The 25,800-nt window shown below is 43.6% G+C and overlaps 1 protein-coding gene across 1 annotated transcript; it reads left to right on the forward strand.

Moving 5' to 3' along the window:
- Positions 1 to 420: 420 nt before the first annotated feature.
- On the forward strand, positions 421 to 3,753 carry ccnb1 (cyclin B1). Its single transcript, XM_014128823.2, has 9 exons — positions 421 to 579; positions 823 to 957; positions 1,058 to 1,165; positions 1,307 to 1,489; positions 1,591 to 1,749; positions 2,412 to 2,648; positions 2,891 to 3,031; positions 3,163 to 3,273; positions 3,385 to 3,753. Exons 1-9 carry the CDS (start codon positions 559 to 561, stop codon positions 3,487 to 3,489), a joined length of 1,200 nt encoding a protein of 399 aa, XP_013984298.1. The 5' UTR covers positions 421 to 558; the 3' UTR covers positions 3,490 to 3,753.
- Positions 3,754 to 25,800: the final 22,047 nt, after the last annotated feature.

Consider the following 25,800-nt stretch of genomic DNA (forward strand, 5'->3'; position numbering starts at 1 on the left):
GGAAATTAGCAGCTGATGGTGCTCCTAGGGGCGGCACGTAACCTAGTGGTTAGAGAGTTGGGCCAGTTGCTGGATCGAATCCCCGAGCTGACAAGGTAAAAATCTGTCATTCTGCCCCTGAACAAGGCCGTTAACCCACTGTTCCCCGGTAGGCCGTCATTGTAAATAAGAATCTGTTCTTCACTGACTTGCCTAGTAAAATAAATAAAAAGATCTTTGCAAACACATTCATTACATAGTAGAAAACATCAACAAACAAAAAAACGAGTTGATAAACCGTAATTAAGTACAATAAAGTGCCTTTGTTTTCAACTGAACCAAAACGTATTTTTCTTATAAGGAGGCGGAAGTCTTAAAAAAAGATGAATCCTGTCGTCATTACTGGTTGTCCTAGGAACGCATTCTAAGCGGCTGCGTATCGTCCAATCAGATGACAACGAATTTGGGAACGCAGCGAATGAGATTCGAGCAAGCCTGCATTTAAACCACGGTAATTCACCCTTTGGTATTGTGCAGTGCAGTGTATTCTGTCTTAAGCAAATCAACTCAGCTTTCGAAATGGCTCTCCCTATGACCAGAGTAAGTGAAAAAAAAAAAATCAGAATTTATTTTTGTTTTAATGTAGTCGTGGCATTTGCATTTTTCCCCTATTCTTTCGTTTAGAATTTTTGGAGCTCAAATGGCGATGAGTGAATCGCCTCGTGCATCTGCAAAAATGTTTCCTTCTCGTGGCATTCTTGCTTACATAGTCATTCAGAAATCGATATCCCTTTGATTCACAGTCAAATAAATCTAGCTACATGGTTTCCTTTATTGCTGTAGAGTCGCCTGGCTTCCTCAGAGAACCAAACTACTCTGCCGGGCAAGGCTGTTCTGGGAACCAAGCCTACATTGAGACAACGAGCTGCGCTCGGCGAAATCGGAAATGTTGGAGTCCCCAGACAGACTCTGAAAAAGGTGAGATTCCGGAAACGTATTCTCAATGTATGGTTTACGATTTTTTTTGTCCTTTTTTAATTTTTTTTTACTAAAATGCTGCGCTTCAATTCTTCTACAGAATGCAAAGGCAGAAACCACAAAGGTGGTTGACAGGAAGACCAACACACGGGCTGAAAAGGCACAGGTGGTTCAACAACCAAAAATCGTAGTTTTTGCCCCTGTTCAGGTGAGACTTCTGGGGTGATGGGCAATTTGTCTGCTTCACATTTTTGTTAGCCTTCAGTATACTCAACTCTCCATTCACGTTTTAGACTTTGTTCACCGCTATACCCCATATTGAATACAAACGTTGGTGTTTATCTGACAGGTTTTGCCTGAGCCAATGTCTCCCACACCAATGGAGACCTCTGGCTGTGCTCCCAACGAGCTGTGCCAGGCCTTCTCAGATGTCCTACTTAATATCAAGGATGTCGACGCTGATGACTACGACAATCCCATGCTCTGCAGTGACTATGTGAAGGACATCTACAAATATCTCCAGAAACTTGAGGTTGGTGTCTTGAACCGGAGTAACTATGTCCAGCAAATGCATTGTATTACTGCATGTGCCTGTTGCATACATGCCCCTCCCTCTGTCTTCTCCCCTTGCAGATCGATCAGGCTGTCAAACCCAAATATCTGGAGGGACAGGAAATTACAGGCAACATGCGTGCTATCCTCATCGATTGGCTCGTCCAGGTCCAAATAAAGTTCCGCCTGCTGCAGGAGACCATGTTCATGACTGTGGGAATCATTGATCGCTTCCTTCAGGTAATAAGCCAGTGGCAACTTTCCCTAGCCCAACTACATCCTGATCTGAAACTATTTAAAGTGTGGTGGGAATTTATGTTCACTTTTTTTTTTTTTTTCTCCTCCCCAATTTTGTGATATCCAGTTGGTAGTTAGTCTTGTCTCATCGCTGCAAAGGTCGAGAGCCATGCATCCTCAAACCCAACCTAGCTGCACTGCTTCTTGACACAATACCCATCCAACCTGGAAGCCAGCCGCACCAATGTGTCGGAGGAAACACTGTAGACCTGGTTACTGTCAGCGTGCATTGCACCCGGCCTGCCACAGTAGTCGCTAGTGTGTGACGAGACAAGGATATCCCTGCCGGCCAAACCCTCCCCTAACCCGGATGACGTTGGGCCAATTGTGCGCTGATAATGGGCCTCCTGGTCGCGGCCGGCTGCGACAGAGCCTGCACTCGAACCCAGAATCTCTAGTGGCACTGCTGGCAGTACCTTAGACCACTGTGCCACTCAGGAGGCACATGTCATTTAACCCGCTAGTAGGCTTATTTTATTTCTTGCCAATCCAGGATTTGAAATTGGGGCAGAGCAACAAAATGGTTTGGGGACACAACCACAAATAACTTGCCCCCATTACTGTGTGTGTGAAAGGTCCCAATTGATTGACATTTCATTCACCAGGATAACCCAGTGCCCAAAAAGCAGCTCCAGCTTGTTGGTGTGACAGCCATGTTCATTGCTTCCAAATACGAGGAGATGTACCCTCCGGAGATCGTAGACTTTGCCTTTGTTACCGACCAGGCCTACACCACTGCACAAATCAGGGACATGGAGATGAAGATCCTAAGGGTGCTGAAGTTCAGCTTTGGCCGCCCTCTCCCCCTCCAGTTCCTCAGAAGGGCCTCAAAGATTGGCGAGGTATGCCAACCCCCTTCAACACTGACACCTCGATTTGTATTGCTCTCCAACCCTGCTCCCGAAGCGCTACCTTCCTGTAGGTTTTTGCTCCAACCACAGTTGTAACTTAGTTTATCAACCAGCTAATTATTAGAATCTGGTGCACTAGATTAGCTGTAATGCAAAAATCTATAGGACTATAGCTCTTTAGAAGAGGGTTGGACAGCCCTGGCTTGTATTCACACCAATTAAAATCTCTCCAGGTGACTGCTGAGCACCACACCCTGGCAAAGTACTTTGTGGAGCTCACCATGGTCGATTACGAGATGGTGCACTTCCCTCCCTCGCAGGTGGCCAGTGCAGCCTTTGCCCTCACCCTGAAGGTCTTCAACTGCGGTGAATGGGTAAGATGTCGTCAGTTTGTTCAATTCTCTGAATGGCATCCACCATTTAGTAAGCTTTTCTGACCAGTGAAAGGAGGCCGTTGTTCGCTGTTGCTTAGTCTTCTTACTTGCTGTTTGTGTCCTCACCTCAGAGCTCCACACTACAGCATTACATGAACTACACAGAAGACAGCCTGGTCCCTGCCATGCAGCATATCGCTAAAAATGTTCTGAAGGTGAACGAGGGACAAACTAAGCATATGGTGAGTATCATACAGAACTGCCACTGTTTTATCACTTTACAGGCACCAATGATTAGCGTTCAAATGATTCTACAAAATGTCCCCCTGATATCTAACGTGTCTTTGTTTCAGACGGTTAAGAACAAGTACTCTAGTCAGAAGCAGATGAGAATTGCCACTATTTCACAGCTGAAGTCTTCGCTGATCAAGGACCTTGCAAAACAACTCGCCCTATGAGATGCCTGCTGGCGCTATATGCTGCTTGTACTGTACAGAATGTATGATTCATGTGATTTAAATTTTTTAGTAAAGTCTTAACAGTTGTGGGAGAAATGTTAGTGTTGGGAAGCAGCTTGTGTTCCAACACCTGGGTGTTGGACTTCCTGGTAATTAAATGCATTGACCTAAAGTAGGTACGCTCTACCTGGCCATCAATGTAACTTGCATGTATGATAAAGACTGTTTATTCATGTAATGCCAATAAACATTTTAACTTTTAAATCCTGATTTTTATTTTGGTATTCTTACTGTAATACTTGGTCTTGTCCACTAGAAGGAGCTAGTGCTTTAGTTGCTGCTTGGCAATTTTATGTGAAGTGCAGCTAGTTTCCTTTAGGTGCATGCATGGCACATTTACAACTGGCCATTTTCTAGCTACCACTTGTACATAGGCCAAAGAGCATGCATTCAACTGCTTGAGTAATGACATTTTGACTGGCTTAGGTGGGAAATGGCAACTGAGCATGGCTGGTGTTCACATGTTTTCAAGACACTCATGCTGTAAGGCTGCTATTTTATTTTTTTGGGACAACATGGCTGGGCTGACCCAGTTGCTCAGAGCTGCTCCTTTTCAAGGCCTCTCACTGCACTCTAAGGAGCATCTGCACAGACATTCAGGTCAGATCCATTCTGCTGTTGGCCAGCCTCTGGTCCATTTCATTTAAGTCCTCTGCTTTTGTAACCCAGACCCCTCCATTTTGGGGGGATCTGAACCCAAGGTAACAATGACCTGGTAATTCCAAATGTGTTGTCACACCAGATGGGTGATGTGTTTTACAGGGATAGCCATAGAACAGCACCCCTGGAGCAAGTTGGTGTTAAGTGCCTTGCTCAAGGGTACATTGCCCATTTTCACCATATCTTCTCAGGTATTCAAACAACTTTTTGCTTACTGGCCCAACACTAACCACCTGTAGTCTTCACGGTTCATGAATCTTTATTCCTAGAGGATATTGATCTGTATCCTCTGCAATTACATTCATTTTGTAGTTCAACCTTAAGAACATTTCCTACACTTCCAGTTAGCCTAACAGCCATTCTAATGAGTTTAGCCTACCCTCTGAACCCACATTCTGGTTTAGGAACAATGTCAGGCACTGTAGTGAATATTTTTGCTCAGGGGCTCCATTGCAGGCAAAGCTGTAGAATAAGACCTTGTGTATTCTCAAGAGGAATATGAGGATCCCTTTAAAAGAACAGGACTCAACCTGTCCTGGAGCAAGCAGCGTCAATTACAATTGATCACATCAAGCTAATGGACACAGCAGAGGCAAAAGTTATCACTTTAGCCCATCTGCAGCTGAGGGCCAAGGGGACATTGTTCCATGAGACCCCCAAGAGGATTCTCAGAGAGCTAATGCTGTTCACGGCCACCTGTCATCACAGAGGTCCTTCTCTGTATCCGTCATGATGATCCCAGACCATCATTCACAGATCTGACAGCTCTCAACCTGTTTGTTGGACACCAGCTTGGCAACATACTGTGATTAAGCTGTCACCAAATGTGCAATATTACAAAGACATTTTTATTTGGCATTGAAAACTTAGTTTGTTGTACAGTTCACATGCGAGTTAACATTGCAGCACTCAGAGAAATATGAATCTGTTGCAGAATTAAAAAACAACATTGCTTTAAGAGCACAAATGCAAAGTGGGGAAAAATCAAATCAAATGATCTCCTTCAGAAAACAAATGGCTCCTCAGCCGATTTTCTTTAGCCTACCTTCTGTCATCATAGGCACAAGGGGATGTTACTTAAAGAGTGTCTATAGGTTCATCTTTTCAGCTCTACTGTACCTTCTGCTGCTCTCCATAGGGACAGATGCTAATTAGTCTCAGTTACACTGGAAAGCTGTTCTTTTAAACCCAGACCCATGCTGAGAACTCATGCTTGAAGACTGAGGTCATGACTGGCCAGCCAGATCAGTTTACAAGACAGATTCCTCCTGTGGAGCTTGAAGCCGTACGGTGAAGCAGCCTGGAACACTGGATTTTTAGCCTTTCGTTTTTTTGTGGAAGTTTCATGGAAACCGGTCGTATGACATAGTGGAATAGCAGATAGAAAAGAGGAGTGACCACTCAACCGTAGTGTTGAATGACCGCTCTCTCAATACCCTGTGTGCTATTGTTTGAATATTGAATAACAACCATATTCCATATGTCAAAACTGGATTCATGATTCGTAAAGAATTACATCAAATTACACACTCTCTGATGACAGCTTAAAGGCAACTTTGGGAAAATCCTTATTCAAACATATTCAATCAACACTAAGGCACAAAAGCTCATGCCATATTCTGTGTTTTTCAAGCCCTCAATAAATGAATTCAAGAGTCAGCATTGAGGTCCAGAAAGAATGGAAAACTTGGCCTCAGAAACACCTTTCAAATTTCTGAGATACATAACTCAACCAAAGTTGAATTGTCCAAGACCAGAGTCAACAGTTTGGAAGTGTTTCTCAGTCTAAACATTATCCGAGATGGTCAGGACTTAACAAGTGCACCCTTCAAAATGAGTCAATACACATTCTCAATTCACATCCACTGTGCCTGCATGTCTCAATTCAATAATGACAAAGTCAAACAAACACAACGCCACAGCTGTGATGTTAGGGTTTTTGTGGGGTACTAATAGGTCTGCAGCTGGCAACCGGACTGAAGTCTCTGGCCCTGAAAGTGAAGCACAAATAAACACAGGGGCATTCATTTTCACAATTTATAGATTTTCAAATAAAAATTGGTGTGCTTCCTGAACTTTACCAACCTTTGCTGCTCAATGGCACATGAAGGAAAGAAAGGCTCCTATTGTGGCCTGAACACTGGTCTGTTTCAACCAGGTGTGAAAAGGAATCACTCATTGGTTCATTCCAATTTACTGAACGGCACACACAGGTCCAGTGTGGCTCAGTTGGTAGAGCATGGAGTTTGTAATGCCAGGGTTGTGGGTTTGATTCCCATGGGGGACCAGTATTAAACATTTATGCACTCACTACTGCAAGTTGCTGTGGATAAGAGCATTTGCTAAATGACGTAACCTCTCTATGTAAGAATTGAATGGCAACAGCTCTTTCATCTTCTTCACCCAACCAAGTTCATACCCTCACATTTGTTGAACAGCCTGTACAACATGAATCCTTATACTGCGCATTTTCTCACTAAACCAAACCCACTCAGTAAATGAAAAGGTTGAAATTGTTTGTTGGATAGCTTTGCTCAAAGAACTGAGAACTTCCCAATTCATCTGACTTTGGAACCATACACAAGATACACTGGTAACATAGTATTTGTATAATAATTGCCTTGTCAAAATGGCAAAGCCGCCATTGCATGACGTTGATGATAGTTAGCTTTATATTTGATCATTCAAATCCGATAAATTGTAATACCCTTTTGTTTTTGCATTTCTATCCATAGAAATGTGTACATTGACACTGTGTTGTTGTGCTAGAGCCTGTTTTGTAAGTTAACATTTTACTCCATTATTATCATGAGTTGAATCAAACCCTTCTAAGTAATAGTCACATTTTTGAGGGATTAATGCCAATGTACTTTGTTGATGTTTTGAGTTTACGATATGTGAAATAATGAGACCAAGATTGCCCGTAAGTCCTGTTTTATTTAGTTATTTTTAAACCAACATTTTTGCCCCTTCATTCTTGGAACCACTGGCTTTCTCAGTATGACTACATCAATAAACATGTCATGTAAACATAGGATACAACAAGATTTTTAGCAACAGGGATAAAATAAAGGGTTATTTTGCAGGCCCCATTGGAGAGCCCTTTTTTGGTTCCAGGTAGAACCCTCTGTGGAAAATGCCCTTCAACCAGGAAGGAAGTGCAAAATCTGACAGAAAATGGCAGATTTCCAAAACATATCATTCTATACTATCAGTCTATCCCCACCATGTCCTGTACTGTAATCTTTGCTCAAGATAGCTCCACTCTTGATTCCCAAAACCATATTTCCACCCCAATCCCTATACACAATTTATTAATACCAGACTGGTTATATTCCAGACTGACTTAGACACGTACACCACAATGCGAAGGAGCTATTGGCTCTGACTTCGTAGGATTTCAAGTCTACCCAACATTGAAACCATAGTGTAAAAGTCCCCAGATGTAGCCGGAAGTCTATGGGTAGATATTACAGAGTGACGTTAAGACTCTGTATGATTACTCTTTCATCATGTGGCTAGAGCAGGCTGCAAGATGCTGTAATTTGACCTCGGTAAGTCAGTCAGCCAAGCCAAAACTTCTCCAGTCATGTTATAAATCCTCAGTGGCGTGTAGGGAGGAGGGTGAGGTTGCTGCTGACACATTGTAAATCTACCTCTGGGGTCACTTGGCCGTCTCCTTTGTTTTTGTGAGTGTGTGACAGTAGATTCCCCGAGAAGGCCATTGCACCTGGACACTATTCCTGTGAGTGTGTTTACGTCTCTACCAACCAAAATGCATTCTTTAGAGAACAGCTGTCCATGCATCATCATAATTCAATCATGACTTTGATTGTGTTTCAATTAACCGGAATGCGATAACACATGCCTGTCCGTTACCTGTTTCCTTACCTGACATGATGGAGAATTCAATTGATGAATATGTCGATGTAAAAAAAAAGTCAGTAAAAGTTTACTAGCATCAGCTGGGATGACCTAATTGTAAGAGCAGTGTGTTTGTGTAGTGCATTTGTAACGCAGAGTTCGCCAAAACACCGTGTGGACGCACATTGCCGAGTAAGCATATCCATAAATTAGAATGGCATGGAGCCTCACTTTTCTTTTACTTTCACCTTACAAGAACAGTAGGCAATTCCCTTCAAGAGACAACCCATTACTATCAACATGATTAAGCTCTTGAGATTTTCTATATTGTACATCTCTCATCGTTCTCTTAGAAATTACCTTGAGCTTCTATCCCAATACGTCCCACTAACTCTGTGCTGTTGTTGTTTTTGTCACACTGCTTTGCTTTATCTTGGCCAGGTCGCAGTTGTAAATGAGAACCTGTTCTCAACTGGCCTACCTGGTTAAACAAAGGTGAAAATAAAAAATAAATAAACTAATAAACATTTCCCTCAATGACTCTGGGTTTGCAGTGGACAGTATAGAGGTAGCCTACTATGGTCTCCATTCAATCAGATCTGCTTCAGCCGACATCCGCAAGGTGGTTGTTTAGGCTGTGTCGGAGGTGGAATTGCATTAGACCTTACAAATCCATAAGTGGCTCCCGGCATTATACCTAAACCGGACATTGCCATTGGGTGCAAATAGTCACACTGATAGAAATCCCATGCAGCCTTTTTTACAAGTTCGAACACTGGAATGCGAGTAAATAAATAACTGGAGCCATACTGGATGGCCGTTGTTATGCAAGCTCCTTAGCAACTTAGCTATTTTGTAATTCTTTTGTTGTGTATTTTTACTTTATTTTCTCAAAATGTATCCTCTATTATTTCTTACAACCGACAAGAACCTTTGAACATCAGATCGGCAGTTACTTACCTCAATTCTGGCTTCAACTTCAACTCATCTGCCCTGGGCTCTTTCTGTAATTCCGGCTAATTTTCGGGCTACCCAAGAGGAAACGCCGACTTTACAGAGGCAAGAGAGGGGGACGCTGGCGAGATTAAGTTGAAGGGAAAACCGACCACCTCTTCCCTCCATTTGCGGATTTTCTACCAACGGGACTCTCGAAACTGCAATATTCTCTGCTTTTCTGAAACATGGCTCTCGGACAAGATACACCACATGGTGGTCCAACTCGATAGACTCTCCATTCACCATGCCAACAGGACAGTGGAGTCGGGGAAATCGAGGGGGGGAGGGGTTAGCCTCAAACCGCAACTGGTGTGCTGACTCGAACTTAGTGGAAGTGCCAACCCATTGTTCAACCGTCTTCGAATACCTGATGGTCAAATGCCGACCCTTTTACCTCCCGAGGGAGTTTTCAGCTGTTATCGTAACTGTTGTATACATTCCACCTCAGGACAAGAACAGGCTGGCACTTAACGAACTGTACGAGGCTATAACCAAGCAGAAAAACTTATATCCAGAGGATGCTTTTCTTCCATCAACACATTTCTCTCACTACTAGGGGCGATAGCATCCTAGATTATTGTTATTCTACCCACAAGCAAGCATACAAGGCCCTCCCTCGTCCGCCATTCTGTAAATCAGATCTCCGTACTCCTGCGTACATCGCCACAACTGATCCATACACAACGCAATCTCAAGTGCACTCCACAGTGCCCTCACCCACCTATAGAGGAATTCCTATGTGAGAATGCTGTTCTTTGACTACAGCTCAGCGTTCAACACCATTGTCCCATCCAAGCTCGTCACTAAGCTTAGGACCCTGGGACTGAACTCCTCCCTCTGCAACTGGATCCTGGACTTCCTGACCGGCCGACAAGACCCCAGGTGGTGAGGGTAGGCAACATCACCTCCGCCACGCTGATCCTCAACATGGGGCCCCACAGGGGTGCGGGCTTAGTTCCCTCCTGTACCCCCTGTTCACCCACGACTGCGTGGCCACGCAAGACTCCAACACCATCATCAAGTTTGCTTACGACACGAGGAAGGTAGGCCTGATCACCAGCGATGATGAGACAGCCTACAGGGAGGAGGTCAATGACCTTGCAGTGTGGGGCCGGAACAACAACCTCTCCCTCAACGTCAGTATTACCAAGGAGCTGATCGTGGACTACAGGAAACAGGGATGAGCACACCCACATCGATGGGGCTGCAGTGGAGCAGGTCAAGAGCTTCAAGTTCCTTAGTGTCCAAATCACTAAGAACTTAAAATGGTCCAAACAGGTCGTGAAGACACCACCTCTTCCCCCTCAGGAGGTTGAAAAGGTTTGGCATGGGCCATCAAATCCTCAAAAAGTTCACAGCTGTGCCATTGACAGTATCTTGACTGGCTGCATCACTGCTTGGTATATGGTAATAGCACCGCCCTCAATCACAAGGCGCTACAGAGGGTGGTGCTGACAGCCCAGTACAACACTAGGGCCACTAGTGTTTCCACTTCACAATAACAGCACTTACAGTTGACCGGGGCAGCTCTAGCTTATATATATGGACTATATGGAATTGTTTTAAGAAGTTCATAGCAATCAATGATCATTTAGCTATTTGATTTTGAATTTTAAGACCCTAAAGTATAAAATAATATTTCCAGCAATTATTTGATACTTTTTACATTTTATTTTACTGCTATTAGCTCATACAAACGCATTGAGTCACTGATGAACTATATAGAAAAACAGTTCCCTGTCACGTTCGTTTGTAGAAACGGACCAAGGCGCAGCGAATGTTGAGTTCCACATGATTTATTAGAAAGTAAAACTAAGCATAGACAAAAACAAATAAACAATAAACTAACAACGAACTGTGACTACAGAGAATGCAACATGCACTAACTCAAAACAATATCCCATAACACAGCTGCCTCTAATTGGGAATCATACAAATCACCAACATAGAAAATCAAACCTAGAACCCCACATAGAAATAAATAAACTAGATCAACCCCCAGTCACGCCCTGACCTACTCCACCATAGAAAATAAGGACTCTCTATGGTCAGGACGTGACACCCTCGCAAAAAATCTAAAGGAAGTTTGTTCCGAAGTGTCTGTCCTATATCTGAGAGCTGTATGAAAGATCAGGATTTTTATTTTATTTCTTGGCACTAAACTGTCTCCATATATACTTCCATTCATTTTTTTAAACTGGTACCAAGAATCTTAAGACAAGTCTTGTGATGCCTTGGGTATGTGTTTGTGAGAGTCTCACCTTTCCATAGAGGGGTCATATTAGTGTGTAACCCAAACTGTTCAAACGCTACAGACAGAAGTTGGCAGATCAGCTGTACCGACTTCAGACGAGTACACCATGGTGTTCCTGAGAGTCTCATCTTTCCGTAGAGGGGTCATAATAGTTTGTAGGCCAAACCGTTCGGGTGCTACAGATGATTTTGTGAGAAGACTGATTTTCGGGATTTCTCTGTCTGACAACCAAGAGCTTCTGGATATCAGAACAGCGATTACTCACCTCAAACTAGACTAAGATTTTTTATTTAATGAGTCGGACGCGAAGGATATACTGCTTCTCCGAGACCAGGCCCAAATCCCCATCATTCGCTTGAAGAAAAGATGGAAATTCAAGGCCCAAATCCCCGTCATTCACATGAAAAAAGGAGATGGGTGCCTTGTGAGAATGGTGCCTTGTGAGAATTCGTCGGTGAGCGGGTAACCCACCTCTGCCATCCGTTCTACTAACCAACGTGCAGTCACTGGAGCATAAACTGGATGAGCTCCGTTCGAGACTATCCTAGCAACGGGACATTAAAACTGTAATATCTTATGTTTCACCGAGTCGTGGCTGAACGACGATACAGATAATATACAGTTGGCTGTGTTTTCTGTGCATCGGCAGGACATGATAGCTAAGGGGTGGGGGTGTGTGTCTATTTGTCGATAACAGCTGGTGCATGATGTCTAATATTAAGGTAGTCTCATGGTATTGCTCATCTCAGATAGAGTACCTCATAATAAGCTGTAGACCACACTATCTACCAAGAGAGTTTTCATTTCAGCCCTCTATTTACCTCCACAAACCGACGCTGACACTAAGACGGCACTCAACGAGCTGTATAAGTCCATAACCAAACAAGAAAATGTTCATCCAGAAGCGGCACTCCTTGTGTCCGGGGACCTCAATGCAGGCAAACTTAAATCCGTTTTACCTCATTTCTACCAGCATGTCACATGTGCAACTATAGGAAAACAAACTCTAAACCACCTTTACTCCACACACCGATATGCGTACAGAGCTCTCTCTCGCCCTCCATTTGGAAAATCTGAACATAATTACATCCTCCTGATTCCTGCTTACAAGCAAAAACTAAAGCAGGAAGTACCAGTGACTCGCTCAATGCGGAAGTGGTCAGATGACACGGATGCTACGCCACAGGACTATTTTGCTAGCACAGACTTGAATACCCTATCCAAGATGGCGTAGCAGTGCAGACGTGTTTGTCGTTGTCCTGTGTAAATTGTCTTTTTTCATTCTTTTTTTGTATATATTTCAATCTCTTTTTCCATGTTTAAATGAAATATACCTTCCGGCAACCCGCCTCACCCAATGTGATGCTGATCTGCTATTTTTTAGACCTTGTAGCTAAAACCTCCATCAGAAGCTAGCCATCAGATGCTAACCAGCTAATTAGTTACTAGCTATTTAGTCATTGTTAGTGGCCTTTACCTCTAGCTCAGACACCAGCCTCTTTTACCCTGGATAATACCCGCCAGTCTGCACAGTGCGATATCAACCCTGAGAATTTCGGACTGCTTTTCTCCACCATTACTCCAGATCATCACAGCTAGCTAGCTGCTACCGAGTGACCCAGCCCCAAAGCTAGCCTTTGAGGCAGGCCCATCTCCCGGCTTGCTCAGTGAACCCTATGATCACTCGGCTACACAGCTGATGCCTCCTGGACTCTTCACTAACACGACTAGAAGCCACTACACCGCCGGATTCCTGCCGTAAGCTCTGGCCCTTTGCATCCGATCATCGCAACTATCTAGCTGCTACCGAGTGTCTATAGTGGCTAACGCCCTTGTCCTGAAGCTGGCACCAGTTAGCCTCGAACCAGGCGCATCTCCCGGCTAGCAAACAAAATTACTCCAGCTACAATACCTTGTTTGCCAATTGGCCTGGACCCTTTGTCGACATGGAGCCCCGCCGATCCATCACATCTGGTCTGCCGACGTAATTCTGTCCAATGTGCCCTCAACCGGCCTTTGTCGGATGTCGGTGAAGACGCTTCTGCTAGCCCCGGCCTGCTAACTTTATGAACGCCGTGTCTCCCGCTAGCTAGTGTAGTAACGACTTCCCTGTTTCATCTATTGCTGTTCACTGGACCCTATGATCACCTGGCTACATAGATGATGCCTGCTGGACTGTTCATTAATCACGGTATTCCATTTTGTTTATTTTGTTTATCTGTTGGCCCCAGCCTTCGAACTCAGGCCCTGTGTGTAGTTAACTGACCCTCTCTGCCCATTCATCGCCATTTTACCTGTTGTTGTCTTAGCTGATTAGCTGTTGCTGTCTTACACGTTGTGGTCTTAGCTAGCTCTCCCAATCAACTCCTGTGATTGCTTTATGCCTCGCTTTATGTCTCTCTCTAATGTCAATATGCCTTGTATACTGTTGTTTAGGGTAGTTATCATTGTTTTATTTTACTGCGGGGCCCCTAGCCCCACTCAACATGCCTCAGATACCTATTTTGTCCCATCTCCCACACATGAGGTGACGTCACCTAGCATAACTAGTGCCTCCAGAGATGCAACCTCTCTTATCGTCACTCAATGCCTACGTTTACCTCCACTGTACCCGCACCCTACCATACCCCTGTCTGTACATTATGCCCTGAATCTATTCTACCACGCCCAGAAATCTGCTCCTTTTATTTTCTCTCCCCAACGCACTAGACCAGTTTTGATAGCCTTTAGCCGTACCCTCATCCCACTCCTCTGTTCCTTGGGTGATGTGGAGGTTAACCCAGGCCCTGTGTGTCCCCAGGCACTCTCATTTGTTGACTTCTGTAACCGTAAAAGCCTTGGTTTCATGCATGTTAACATCAGAAGCCTTCTCCCTTGTTTTACTCACTGCTTTAGCACACTCCGCCAACCCTGATGTCCTTGCCGTGTCTGAATCCTGGCTTAGGAAGGCCACCAAAAATTCGGAGATTTCCATCCCCAACTACAACATTTTCTGTCAAGATAGAACTGCCAAAGGGGGAGGAGTTGCAATCTACTGCATTGATAGCCTGCAAAGTTCTGTCATACTTTCCAGGTCTATGCCCAAACAGTTCGAGCTTCTAATTTTAAAAATGAATCTCTCCAGAAATAAGTCTCTCACTGTTGCCGCCTGTTATAGACCGCCCTCAGCTCCCAGCTATGCCCTGGACACCATATGTGAATTGATTGTCCCCCATCTATCTTCAGAGTTTGTTCTGTTAGGTGACCTAAACTGGGATATGCTTAACACCCCGGCCGTCCTACAATCTAAGCTAGATGCCCTCAATCTCACACAAATCATCAAGGAACCCACCAGGTACAACCATAAATACGTAAACATGGGCACCCTCATAGATATTATCCTGACCAACTTGCCCTCCAAATACACCTCTGCTGTTTTCAATCAGGATGGTCAAATGACCACCCCTCATCACTGTCAAACGCTCCCTAAAACACTTCCGCGAGCAGACCTTTCTAATCAACCTTTCCGGGTATCCTGGAAGGATATTGACCCCATCCCGTCAGTAGAGGATGCCTGGTTGTTCTTTAAAAGTAATTTCCTCACTATCTTAAATAAGCATGCCCCTATCAAAAAATGTAGAACTAAGAACAGATATAGCCCTTGGTTCACTCCATACCTGACTGCCCTCGACCAGCACAAAAACATCCTGTGGCGTACTGCGCTAGCATCGAATAGTCCCCGCGGTATGCAACTTTTCAGGGAAGTCAGGAACCAATACACACAGTCACTTAGGAAAGCAAAGGCTAGCTTTTTCAAACAGAAATTTGCATCCTGTAGCTCTAACTCCAAAAAGTTCTGGGACACTGTAAAGTCCATTAAGAATAACATCACCTCCTCCCAGCTGCCCACTGCACTGAGGCTAGGAAACACTGTCACCACCGATAAATCCACGATAACTGAAAATTTCAAAATGCATTTCTCTACGGCTGGCCATGCTTTCCTCCTGGCTACCCCAACCCCGGCCAACAGCTCTGCACCCCCCGCAGCTACTTGCCCAAGCCTCCCCAGCTTCTCCTTCACCCAAATCCAGATAGCAGATGTTCTGAAAGAGCTGCAAAACCTGGACCCGTACAAATCAGCTGGGCTAGACATTCTGGACCGTCTCTTTCTAAAATTATCTGCCACCATTGTTGCAACCCCTATTACTAGTCTTTTCAACCTCTCTTTCATATCGTCCGAAATTCCTAAAGATTGGAAAGCTGTAGCACGCGCTCCAGCAGGTTTATCTCACTGGTCATCCCCAACGCCAACACCTCCTTTGGCCACCTTTCCTTCCAGTTCTCTGCTGCCAATGACTGGAATGAATTGCAAAAATTTAACTTTAAGCATCAGCTATCTGAGCAGCTTACCGATCGCTGCAGCTGTACATAGCCCATCAGTAAATAGCCCATCCAACTACCTACCTCATCTCCATATTGTTTTTATTTACTTTTTTGCTCTTTTGCACACCAGTATTTCTACTTGCGCATCATCATCTGCACATCTAGCACCAGTGTTAATTTGCTAAATTGTAATTACTTCGGTACTATGGCCTATTTATTGCCTTACCTCCTTACTCCATTTGCACGCACTGTATATAGATTTTTCTATTGTGTTATTGATTGTACTTTTGTTTATCCCATGTGTAACTCTGTGTTGTTGTTTTTTGTTGCACTGCATTGATTTATCTTAGCCATGTTGCAGTTGTAAATGAGAACTTGTCCTCAACTGGCCTACCTGGTTAAATAAAGGTGAAATACATTAAAAAAATATATATGTTCCGGGATTCATCCAATGGCACTGAGGAGTATACCACCTCAGTCACCGGATTCATCAATAAGTGCATCGACGACTCGTCCCCACAGTGACCGTATGTACATATCCCAACCAGAAGCCATGGATTGCAAGCAACATCCACACCGAGCTAAAGGCTAGAGCTGCCACTTTCAAGGAGCAGGATACTAATCCGGGCGCTTATAAGAAATCCCGCTATGCCCTCAGACGAACCATCAAACAGGCAAAGCGTCAATACAGGACTAGGATTGAATCCTACTACACCAGCTCTGACGCTCGTCGGATGTGGCAGGGCTTGCAAACTATCATGTACCCAGCTGCGAGCTGCCCAGTGACCTGAGCCTACCAGACGTGCTAAAATACTTTTATGCTCGCTTCGAGGCAAGCAACACTGAAGCATGCATGAGAGCACCAGCTGCTCCGGACGACTGTGTGATCACGCTCTCCGTAGCCAATATGAGCATGAACTTTAAACAGGTCAACATTCACAAGGCCGCGGGGCCAGATGGATTACCAGGACATGTACTCAGAGCAGGCGCAGACCAACTGGCAAGTGTCTTCATTGACATTTTCAACCTCTCCCTGACCAAGTCTGTAATACCTGTTTCAAGCAGACCACCATAGTCCCTGTGCCCAAGAAAGCAAAGGTAACCTGCCTAAATGCCTACCGACCCCTGGCACGTTGGTAGCCATGATGTGCTTTGAAAGGCTGGACCTGGCTCACATCAACACCATCATCCCGGAAACCCTAGACCCACTCCAATTCGCATACCGCCCCAACAGATCCACAGATGACGCAATTTCAATCTCACTCCACACTGCCCTTTCCCACCTGGACAAAAGGAACACCTATGTGAGAATACTGTTCATTGACTACAGCTCAGCGTTCAAAACCATAGTGCCCACAAAGCTCATCACTAAGCTAAGGACCCTGGGACTAAACATCTCCCTCTGCAACTGGATCCTGGACTTCCTGACGGGGCGCCCCCAGGGGTACCCTTCAGGGGTACGTGCTTAGTCCCCTCCTGAACTCCCTGTTCACCCACAACTGCGTGGCCAAGCACAACTCCAACACCATCATTAAGTTTGCTGACAACACAACGGTGGTAGGCCTGATCACCGACAACGATGAGATAGCCTATATGGAGGAGGTCAGAGACTTGGCAGTGTGGTGCATCACCGCCTAGTATAGCAACTGCTCAGCATCCGACCATAAGGCCCTACAGAGGGTGGTGCGTACAGCCCGGTACATCACTGGGTCCAAGCTCCCTGCCATCCAGGATCTTTATACTAAGTGGTGTCAGAGGAAGGCCCAAAAAATTGTCAAAGACTCCAGTCACCCAAGTCATGGACTATTCTCTCTGCGGTACCGGAGCCCCAAGTCTAGGTCCAAAAGGCTCCTTAACATATTCTACCTCCAAGCCATAATACTGCTGAACAATTCATCAAATGGCCACCCAGACTATATGCATTGACACTCCCGCCCCTTTGCTTTTATCACTGCTGCTACTCACTGTATTATTATGTATGCATAGTCACTTTACCCCTACGTACATGAACAAATTACCTCGACTAACCCGTACCCCTGCACATTGACTCGGTACCAGTACCCTCTGTATATAGCGTCGTTATTGTTATTTAATTGTGTTACCTATTTTTTACTTTAGTTTATTTTGTAAATATTTTTGTATGTATTTTTGTATTCGGCACATTTTTTTATCATTTTTAATTTTAACTTTTATTTAACTAGTTAAGAACAAATTCTTATTTTAAATGACAGCCTACCCCGGCTAAACCTGGGCTAATTGTGCACAGCCCTATGGGACTCCCAATCACAGCCAGATGTGATACAGCGTGGATTTGAACCAGGGACTGTAGTGACTCTTGCACTGAGATGCAGTGTCTTAGACCGCTGCGCCACTCGGGAGTTTTATCTTGTTGGAAAAGTAATCTCGTTGCCATGAGGATGTTGTGTGTGGATATTGTCACAGATGGCTCTTCGCTCAGACAAGGAAATGAATGGTAAATGACTCAGTGTGAATCAACACAAATAACTTTTCTTATTGTCTGTTCATTGGTAGGCCTATTCAACAGAATATGGGAAACTAATTCACCAATGCTCTGTAGTTAATCTTAGCCCATATAATCATCTGTCCAGCGCACCCCCAGTCCTTTTCAACAGAAGTGGTGCTATTGATTAAATTAGTCAATAAAGGCTTGTTTTCCCCTACTACTATCATACTAATGCACTTACAGTGAATGCCCCAAGCAGCCTTGCAGGCCAGGTTATAAAGTGCACTAGAGCTCCTAAATTATTCACGAGCCCCTTCACCAGCCGATGCCTCCTTTAGAGATGGGCGGGCGGTGGGCGATGATGTCACACAGCCCCGTGGAGCCAGACAAGGGCACCTGACACTGAAACTGAATGATTGATCCAGCTGTAGAACACTCCCCGCCACAGTATCCTGGAGCAGTCTTTAGAGATGGGCATTCAACTCCCTTAGGTCGTATCATTACAACCGATGTCCAGGACATGAATGAAGGACTGTCGAGGTGTCAGTTGAAAAGTTATGTAACCCCGTTTAATTCGGTCAGACGAGAGAATGGGAAAATGTTACTGGATTTTAAAGCTTTTGTCACAAAGAGGGCCATTTATGGGGAGATGAATGACAGTGAAATCTGAATTGATATTTCATATTCCAGTCTTGGACTGCAATAAAGGGAACTTGTGACCATTTATTTAATATAAAAAAAACAATACATCTCAGATGGAGATTACACAGGGCATCTGACAACATCGGTTTTATTCAGCCTGTTCTATAAGTGCTACATCAACAGGGTTGTAAGTGGCTAAGCCCAGACAGAATAAATGTAGGTTATTACCCATAAAATAGCATTCATAATAGCACACATATAAAGTAAACATTCTTGTGCTCGACACAGAATTTGAGAATCGACTGATTGAAATCATCCATTTGACAGTATGTTTTATCCCACAGCTCAGAGAAACTCATCTACCTTCAAGAGACACTTTTGAGAGGCCCATCGACTTGTCTTCTCAGGATTGCAACAGCTATTGACCACTCATCAATAAGATTCAAACTAGCCCACTGAGCAAAAACTGGTTGAATGAACGTTGCTTCCATGTCATTTAAAAACAATTGTGATGATGTTGAATCAACATGGAATACTGAATGGATTTGCAAAAAATTATCAATGTAAGGGAATTTCATCTTTTTTTCAGCCAACTTGTAACCTAAATCCAATGACATGGTGAAATGTTTTGTTAATTTGACGTTGAATTCATGTTAGTTAAACTCAACCAAATGTAAATCGAAACTAGAAGTTGAAATGATGTCTGTGCCCAGTGGGAGCCTGGTTCATAACAGGCCTTTTGTAATGTCCATGTGTCATAAAAGCTAAAGAACAGCATAGACTGGCTTCCAATTTGATTCAGCATTAGCCAGGACTATTGTCGTTGTAATGCCAAACAAGGCAGCGATGGTTGAGCTGGCTCTGACTAAAACAGACAGGCAAATCCAGAATATACCCAGCCCTCAGTCCAGGTTTAAAAACATGATGAAACAAGCATTGCATATTTTAAGAAAGTGTGGGGTATTTATGCTCTCCTGCTGATCTGCTTCTCTCTAATTTCTGGGAAGTCCAGCTGAAGGTATACACAGTAGAAACACTGTGGAAAATCAACATATTCTACAACAAAGCCAAGAGCGAAGGGATGACATTGCCAATTTAAAAGCTAGCTCTCTGCTCTGAAATAAGTGCTTCAGGAGTGCTGGAAAGATCTTCACTGTTCAGAGCATTAAAATCACTGGCTCAAGCTAGCATTCAAGATTTTATTGCACTAAAACCTTTGGGATATTTGAGAAAATGCTCTCTAGCTTAACAGTTTGATTTGATTTATTCTCTGTATGATGGAGGAAGCAGTCATTGTGGCTGCAGTGCATTCCTTGTTGTTTTTTTGTAAAAGAAAATGTCTTCTATACATGGCAGCTAAAAGCTGCATTGCATATACAAAAGCACATACCAAAATACAACAAACACAACACAGTAGCTAAGTAAGTTAGGCACTGGAAGGATGAATGATGGATCAAGGAATTGAAGCAGTTATGATGGCATTGAGCGCTGTCATTCCTTAATTAGGCCTAATGAAGGATGAAGTGAAGGAAAAAAATAAACTCAAGGAATTCATACCTTTCTTATACTCATTGAGATACCCACCTAAAGTAGTCTACAAGTAAAGCCTTGGATTTGAATACAACTACAAAAGTCACCATGATTTCAGACCCTACAAATCTATGTTATAATAGCCTACGCTAAGCATTTTAAGCTGTGGGAGAATCTCCTCCTACAATTTTGCGTGATTTTCTTCATTTCTGGCTCAAAAGAAGTACGTGGTCCTCTTACATCCGGCTGGCCACTTTATATTCCGCTGTGTTATGTATTTATTTTAATCCATCTTGCTCATTGACTTGACATTCCAAATTACCATTAAATAAAGCCCTGAGTGATAAGGGTTCAATGGGTTGGCCAAAGAAACAGAACACTACTTAAAAACACACACACACACACATACATACAGTGGGGAGAACAAGTATTTGATACACTGCCAATTTTGCAGGTTTTCCTACTTACAAAGCATGTAGAGGTCTGTAATTTTTATCATAGGTACACTTCAACTGTGAGAGACGGAATCTAAAACAAAAATCCAGAAAATCACATTGTATGATTTTTAAGTAATTCATTTGCATTTTATTGCATGACATAAGTATTTGATCACCTACCAACCAGTAAGAATTCCGGCTCTCACAGACCTGTTAGTTTTTCATTAAGAAGCCCTCCTGTTCTCCACTCATTACCTGTATTAACTGCACCTGTTTGAACTCGTTACCTGTATAAAAGACACCTGTCCACACACTCAATCAAACAGACTCCAACCTCTCCACAATGGCCAAGACCAGAGAGCCGTGTAAGGACATCAGGGATAAAATTGTAGACCTGCACAAGGCTGTAATGGGCTACAGGACAATAGGCAAGCAGCTTGGTGAGAAGGCAACAACTGTTGGCGCAATTATTAGAAAATAGAAGAAGTTCAAGGTAACGGTCGATCTCCCTCGGTCTGGGGCTCCAAGCAAGTTTTCACCTCGTGGGGCATCAATGATCATGAGGAAGGTGAGGGATCAGCCCAGAACTACACAGCAGGACCTGGTCAATGACCTGAAGAGAGCTGGGACCACAGTCTCAAAGAAAACCATTAGTAACACACTACGCCGTCATGGATTAAAATCCTGCAGCGCACGCAAGGTCCCCCTGCTCAAGCCAGCGCATGTCCAGGCCCATCTGAAGTTTGCCAATGACCATCTGGATGATCCAGAGGAGGAATGGGAGAAGGTCATGTGGTCTGATCAGACAAAAATAGAGCTTTTTGGTCTAAACTCCACTCGCCGTGTTTGGAGGAAGAAGGATGAGTACAACCTCAAGAACACCATCCCAACCGTGAAGCATGGTGGTGGAAACATCATTCTTTGGGGATGCTTTTCTGCAAAGGGGACAGTACGACTGCACCGTATTGAGGGGAGGATGGATGGGGCCATGTATCGCGAGATCTTGGCCAACAACCTCCTTCCCTCAGTAAGAGCATTGAAGATGGGTCGTGGCTGGGTCTTCCAGCATGACAATAACCTGAAACACACAGCCAGGGCAACTAAGGATTGGCTCCGTAAGAAGCATCTCAAGGTCCTGGAGTGGCCTAGCCAGTCTCCAGACCTGAACCCAATAGAAAATCTTTGGAGGGAGCTGAAAGTCCGTATTGCCCAGCGACAGCCCCGAAACCTGAAGGATCTGGAGAAGGTCTGTATGGAGGAGTAGGCCAAAATCCCTGCTGCAGTGTGTGCAAACCTGGTCAAGAACTACAGGAAACATATGATCTCTGTAATTGCAAACAAAGGTTTCTGTACTAAATATTAAGTTCTGCTTTTCTGATGTATCAAATACTTATGTCATGCAATAAAAAGCAAATGAATTACTTATAAATCATACTATGTGATTTTCTGGATTTTTGTTTTAGATTCCGTCTCTCACAGTTGAAGTGTACCTATGATAAAAATTACAGACCTCTACATGCTTTGTAAGTAGGAAAACCTGCAAAATTGGCAGTGTATCAAATACTTGTTCTCCCCACTGTTGTATATATATATATATATATATATAGCTTTGCATCATCCTGCCAAAGCTACTATGACATCACTGAAGACAGTAGTTTTAAAAATTTAAACTGTCATGAGTAATTATTTATTCATTTAATCACATGATCGTCTTTCCCGCCCCCTCCAGGCCTATAAAAGGTGCCCCCTGTCCATCTAAAAGTCATACATAGTCTTATCCATCATAATGCCCAGAAGACGCAGAACATCCACCAGCCGCCCTGTCCGCAGGCGCCGCCGACCCAGGTTGTCCTGGCATCGCAGAGGAGGAGGCCGCAGATAGAGTTAGACAGGCCGAGTAACCTAACTGACCTAACCACTCCCGTTTCTCCCTCCCAACCACTGCTAGTGTGGAGATGTTAAAGTCTCCTTAAATAAAAGATGGGCTTTTAACTAAAACTGTTACATTTTTAATTTGTATTACAATGGTTTAGGCCTATAAGAGTTTTAGGCAGTGGAGTTAATAATAATAGAAAGGCTAAGTAGCCTAGATAAGAATTGCGGAATCTGTTTGGGATAGCCTACAATTAAAACATTGAATCATTGTATCTGTCCCTAACAAATACAGTTGAAGTCGGAAGTTTACGTACACCTCAGCCAAATACATTTAAACAAATTTTTTTACAATTCCTGACATTTAATCCTAGTAAAACTTCCCTGTTTTAGGTCAGTTAGGATCAACACTTTATTTTAAGAATGTGAAATGTCAGAATAATGTTAGAGAGAATGATTTATTTAAGCTTTTGTTTTTTTCATCACATTCCCAGTACATCAGAAGTTTAGTATTTGGTAGCATTGCCTTTAAACTGTTTAACTTGGGTCAAACATTTTGGGTAGCCTTCCACAAGCTTCCCACAATAAGTTGGGTGAATTTTGACCCATTCCTCCTGACAGAGCTAGTGTAACTGAGTCAGGTTTGTAGGCCTCCTTGCTCACACACACTTTTTCAGTTCTGCCCACACATTTTCTATGGGATTGAGGTCAGGGCTTTGTGATGGCCACTCCAATACCTTGACTTTGTAGACTCATATGCGACCAAGCTTTAACTTCCTGACTGATGTCTTGAGATGTTGCTTCAATATATCCACATAATTTTCCTGCCTCATGATGCTATCTATTTTGTGAAGTGCACCAGACCCTCAGGCAGCAAAGCACCCCCACAACATGATGCTGCCACCACCACCATGCTTCATGATTGGGATGGTGTTCTTCAGATTGCAAGCCTCCCCCTTTTTCCTCCAAACATAATGATGGTCATTATGGCCAAACAGTTCTATTTTTGTTTCATCAGACCAGAGGACATTTCTCCAAAAAGTATGATCTTTGTCCACATGTGCAGTTGCAAACCGTAGTCTGGCTTTTTTTATGGCGGTTTTGGAGCAGTGGCTTCTTCCTTGCTGAGCGGCCTTTCAGGTTATGTCGATATACTTTTGTACCTGTTTCCTCCAGCATCTTCACAAGGTCCTTTGCTGTTGTTCTGGGATTGATTTGCACTTTTCGCACCAAAGTACATTCATCTCTAGGAGACAGAACACGTCTCCTTCCTGAGCGGAATGATGTGTCATGCACAAAGTCGATGTCCTAACCGACTTGCCAAAACTATAGTTTGTAACAAGAAATTTGTCGAGTGGTTGAAAAACTAGTTTTAATGACTCCAACCTAAGTGTATGTAAACTTCCGACTTCCACTGTAAATACATACATTAAAACAATGTATTTATTTTAAACATTAACACATTCAATCATCAACAGTCAAGTCCAATGCATTGCATCATTATGGTTTAGTTCGCAATCCGCAGCATAGGCCTACAATCATGTCTTGATCCAACTGCAGGCCTATACGCAAATCATTGATTCATAAACATGTACTATAGTTATAACATTGCACAACATTGACAGACAACTAAGGAAGAGAATAGACACGGGAATATAAATTGATAGGTTATTCGTTTAAAAGTTAGCCTATCAAATCAAATCAGACTTTATTTGTCACATGTGCCGAATACAACAAGTGTAGACTTTACCCGTGAAATGCTTACTTACAAACCCTTAACAGTACAGTTCAAGAAGAGTTAAGAGAAATATTTACCAAGTAGACTAAAATAAAAAGTTTAAAAAAAAAACACAATAACAATAACAATAATGAAGCTATATACAGGGGGCACCGGTACCGAATCAGTGTGCGGGGGTAGAGGTTAGTTGAGGTAATTTGTACATATAGGTGGGGGTGAAGTGACTATGCATAGATGATAAACAGTGAGTAACAGCAGTGTACAAAAGGGAGGGTGGGTCAATGTAAATTGTCCGGTGGCGATTTTATTAATTGTTCAGCAGTCTTATGGCTTGGGGGTAGAAGCTTTTGAGGAGCCTTTTGGTCCTAGACTTGGCGCTCCGGTACCGCTTGCCGTGCGGTAGCAGAGAAAACAGTCTATGACTTGGGTGACTTGAGTCTCTGACAATTTTTTGGGCCTTCCTCTGACACCGCCTATTATATAGATCCTGGATGGCAGGAAGCTTGGCCCCAGTGATGTACTGAGCCATTCGCACTACCCTCTGTAGCGCCTTTCGGTCAGATGCCGAGCAGATGCCATACCAGGCGGTGATGCATTTTGTGCCAATGGTGTTCATTTTAGGATCAAAAGAAGGGCTTCCATCCTCTAACGCAGTGGTTCCCAAACTTTTTATAGTCCCGTACCCCTTCAAACATTCAACCTCCAGCTGCGTACCCCCTCTAGCACCAGGGTCAGCGCACTCGCAAATGTTGTTTTTTGCCATCATTGTAAGCCTGCCACACACACACTATACGATACATTTATTAAACATAAGAATGAGTGTGAGTTTTTGTCACAACCCGGCTGGTAGGAAGTGACAAAGAGCACTTATAGGACCAGGGCACAAATAATAATATAATAATAATCTATAATTTTGCTCTTTATAGGGCCATCTTACATATAAAACTTTATTTGTTCATGGAAAATGGTGAATAACTCTCCACAGGTTAATAAGAAGGGTGTGCTTGAAAGGATGCACATAACTCTGCAATGTTGGGTTGTATTGGAGAGAGTCTCAGTCTTAAATAATTTTCCACACAGTCTGTGCCTATATTTCGTTTTCATGCTAGTGAAGGCCGAGAATCCACTCTCACATAGGTACGTGGTTGCAAAGGGCATCAGTGTCTTAACAGCTCGATTTGCCAAGGCAGGATGCTCTGAGCGCAGCCCAATCCAGAAATCTGGCAGTGGCTTCTGATTAAATTCAATTTTCACAGAACCGCTTGTTGCAATTTCGATGAGGCTCTCTTGTTCAGATATCGGTAAGTGGACTGGAGGCAGGGCATGAAAGAGTTAATGAATCCAGTTGTTTGTGTCATCCGTTAACGGGAAAGTACCTGCGTAATTGCACACCCAACTCACTCAGGTGCTTTGCTATATCACATTTGATATT

This window comes from Salmo salar, chromosome ssa11 (genome assembly GCF_905237065.1).
Source record: "Salmo salar chromosome ssa11, Ssal_v3.1, whole genome shotgun sequence".
Lineage (NCBI taxonomy): Eukaryota > Metazoa > Chordata > Actinopteri > Salmoniformes > Salmonidae > Salmo > Salmo salar.

Coding starts and splice junctions, on each gene's coding strand:
- ccnb1 (XM_014128823.2), top strand. CDS start 559: ATGGCTCTCCCTATGACCAGA. Junction 580..822: donor TGGCTCTCCCTATGACCAGA/GTAAGTGAAAAA, acceptor TTATTGCTGTAG/AGTCGCCTGGCTTCCTCAGA. Junction 958..1,057: donor CCAGACAGACTCTGAAAAAG/GTGAGATTCCGG, acceptor ATTCTTCTACAG/AATGCAAAGGCAGAAACCAC.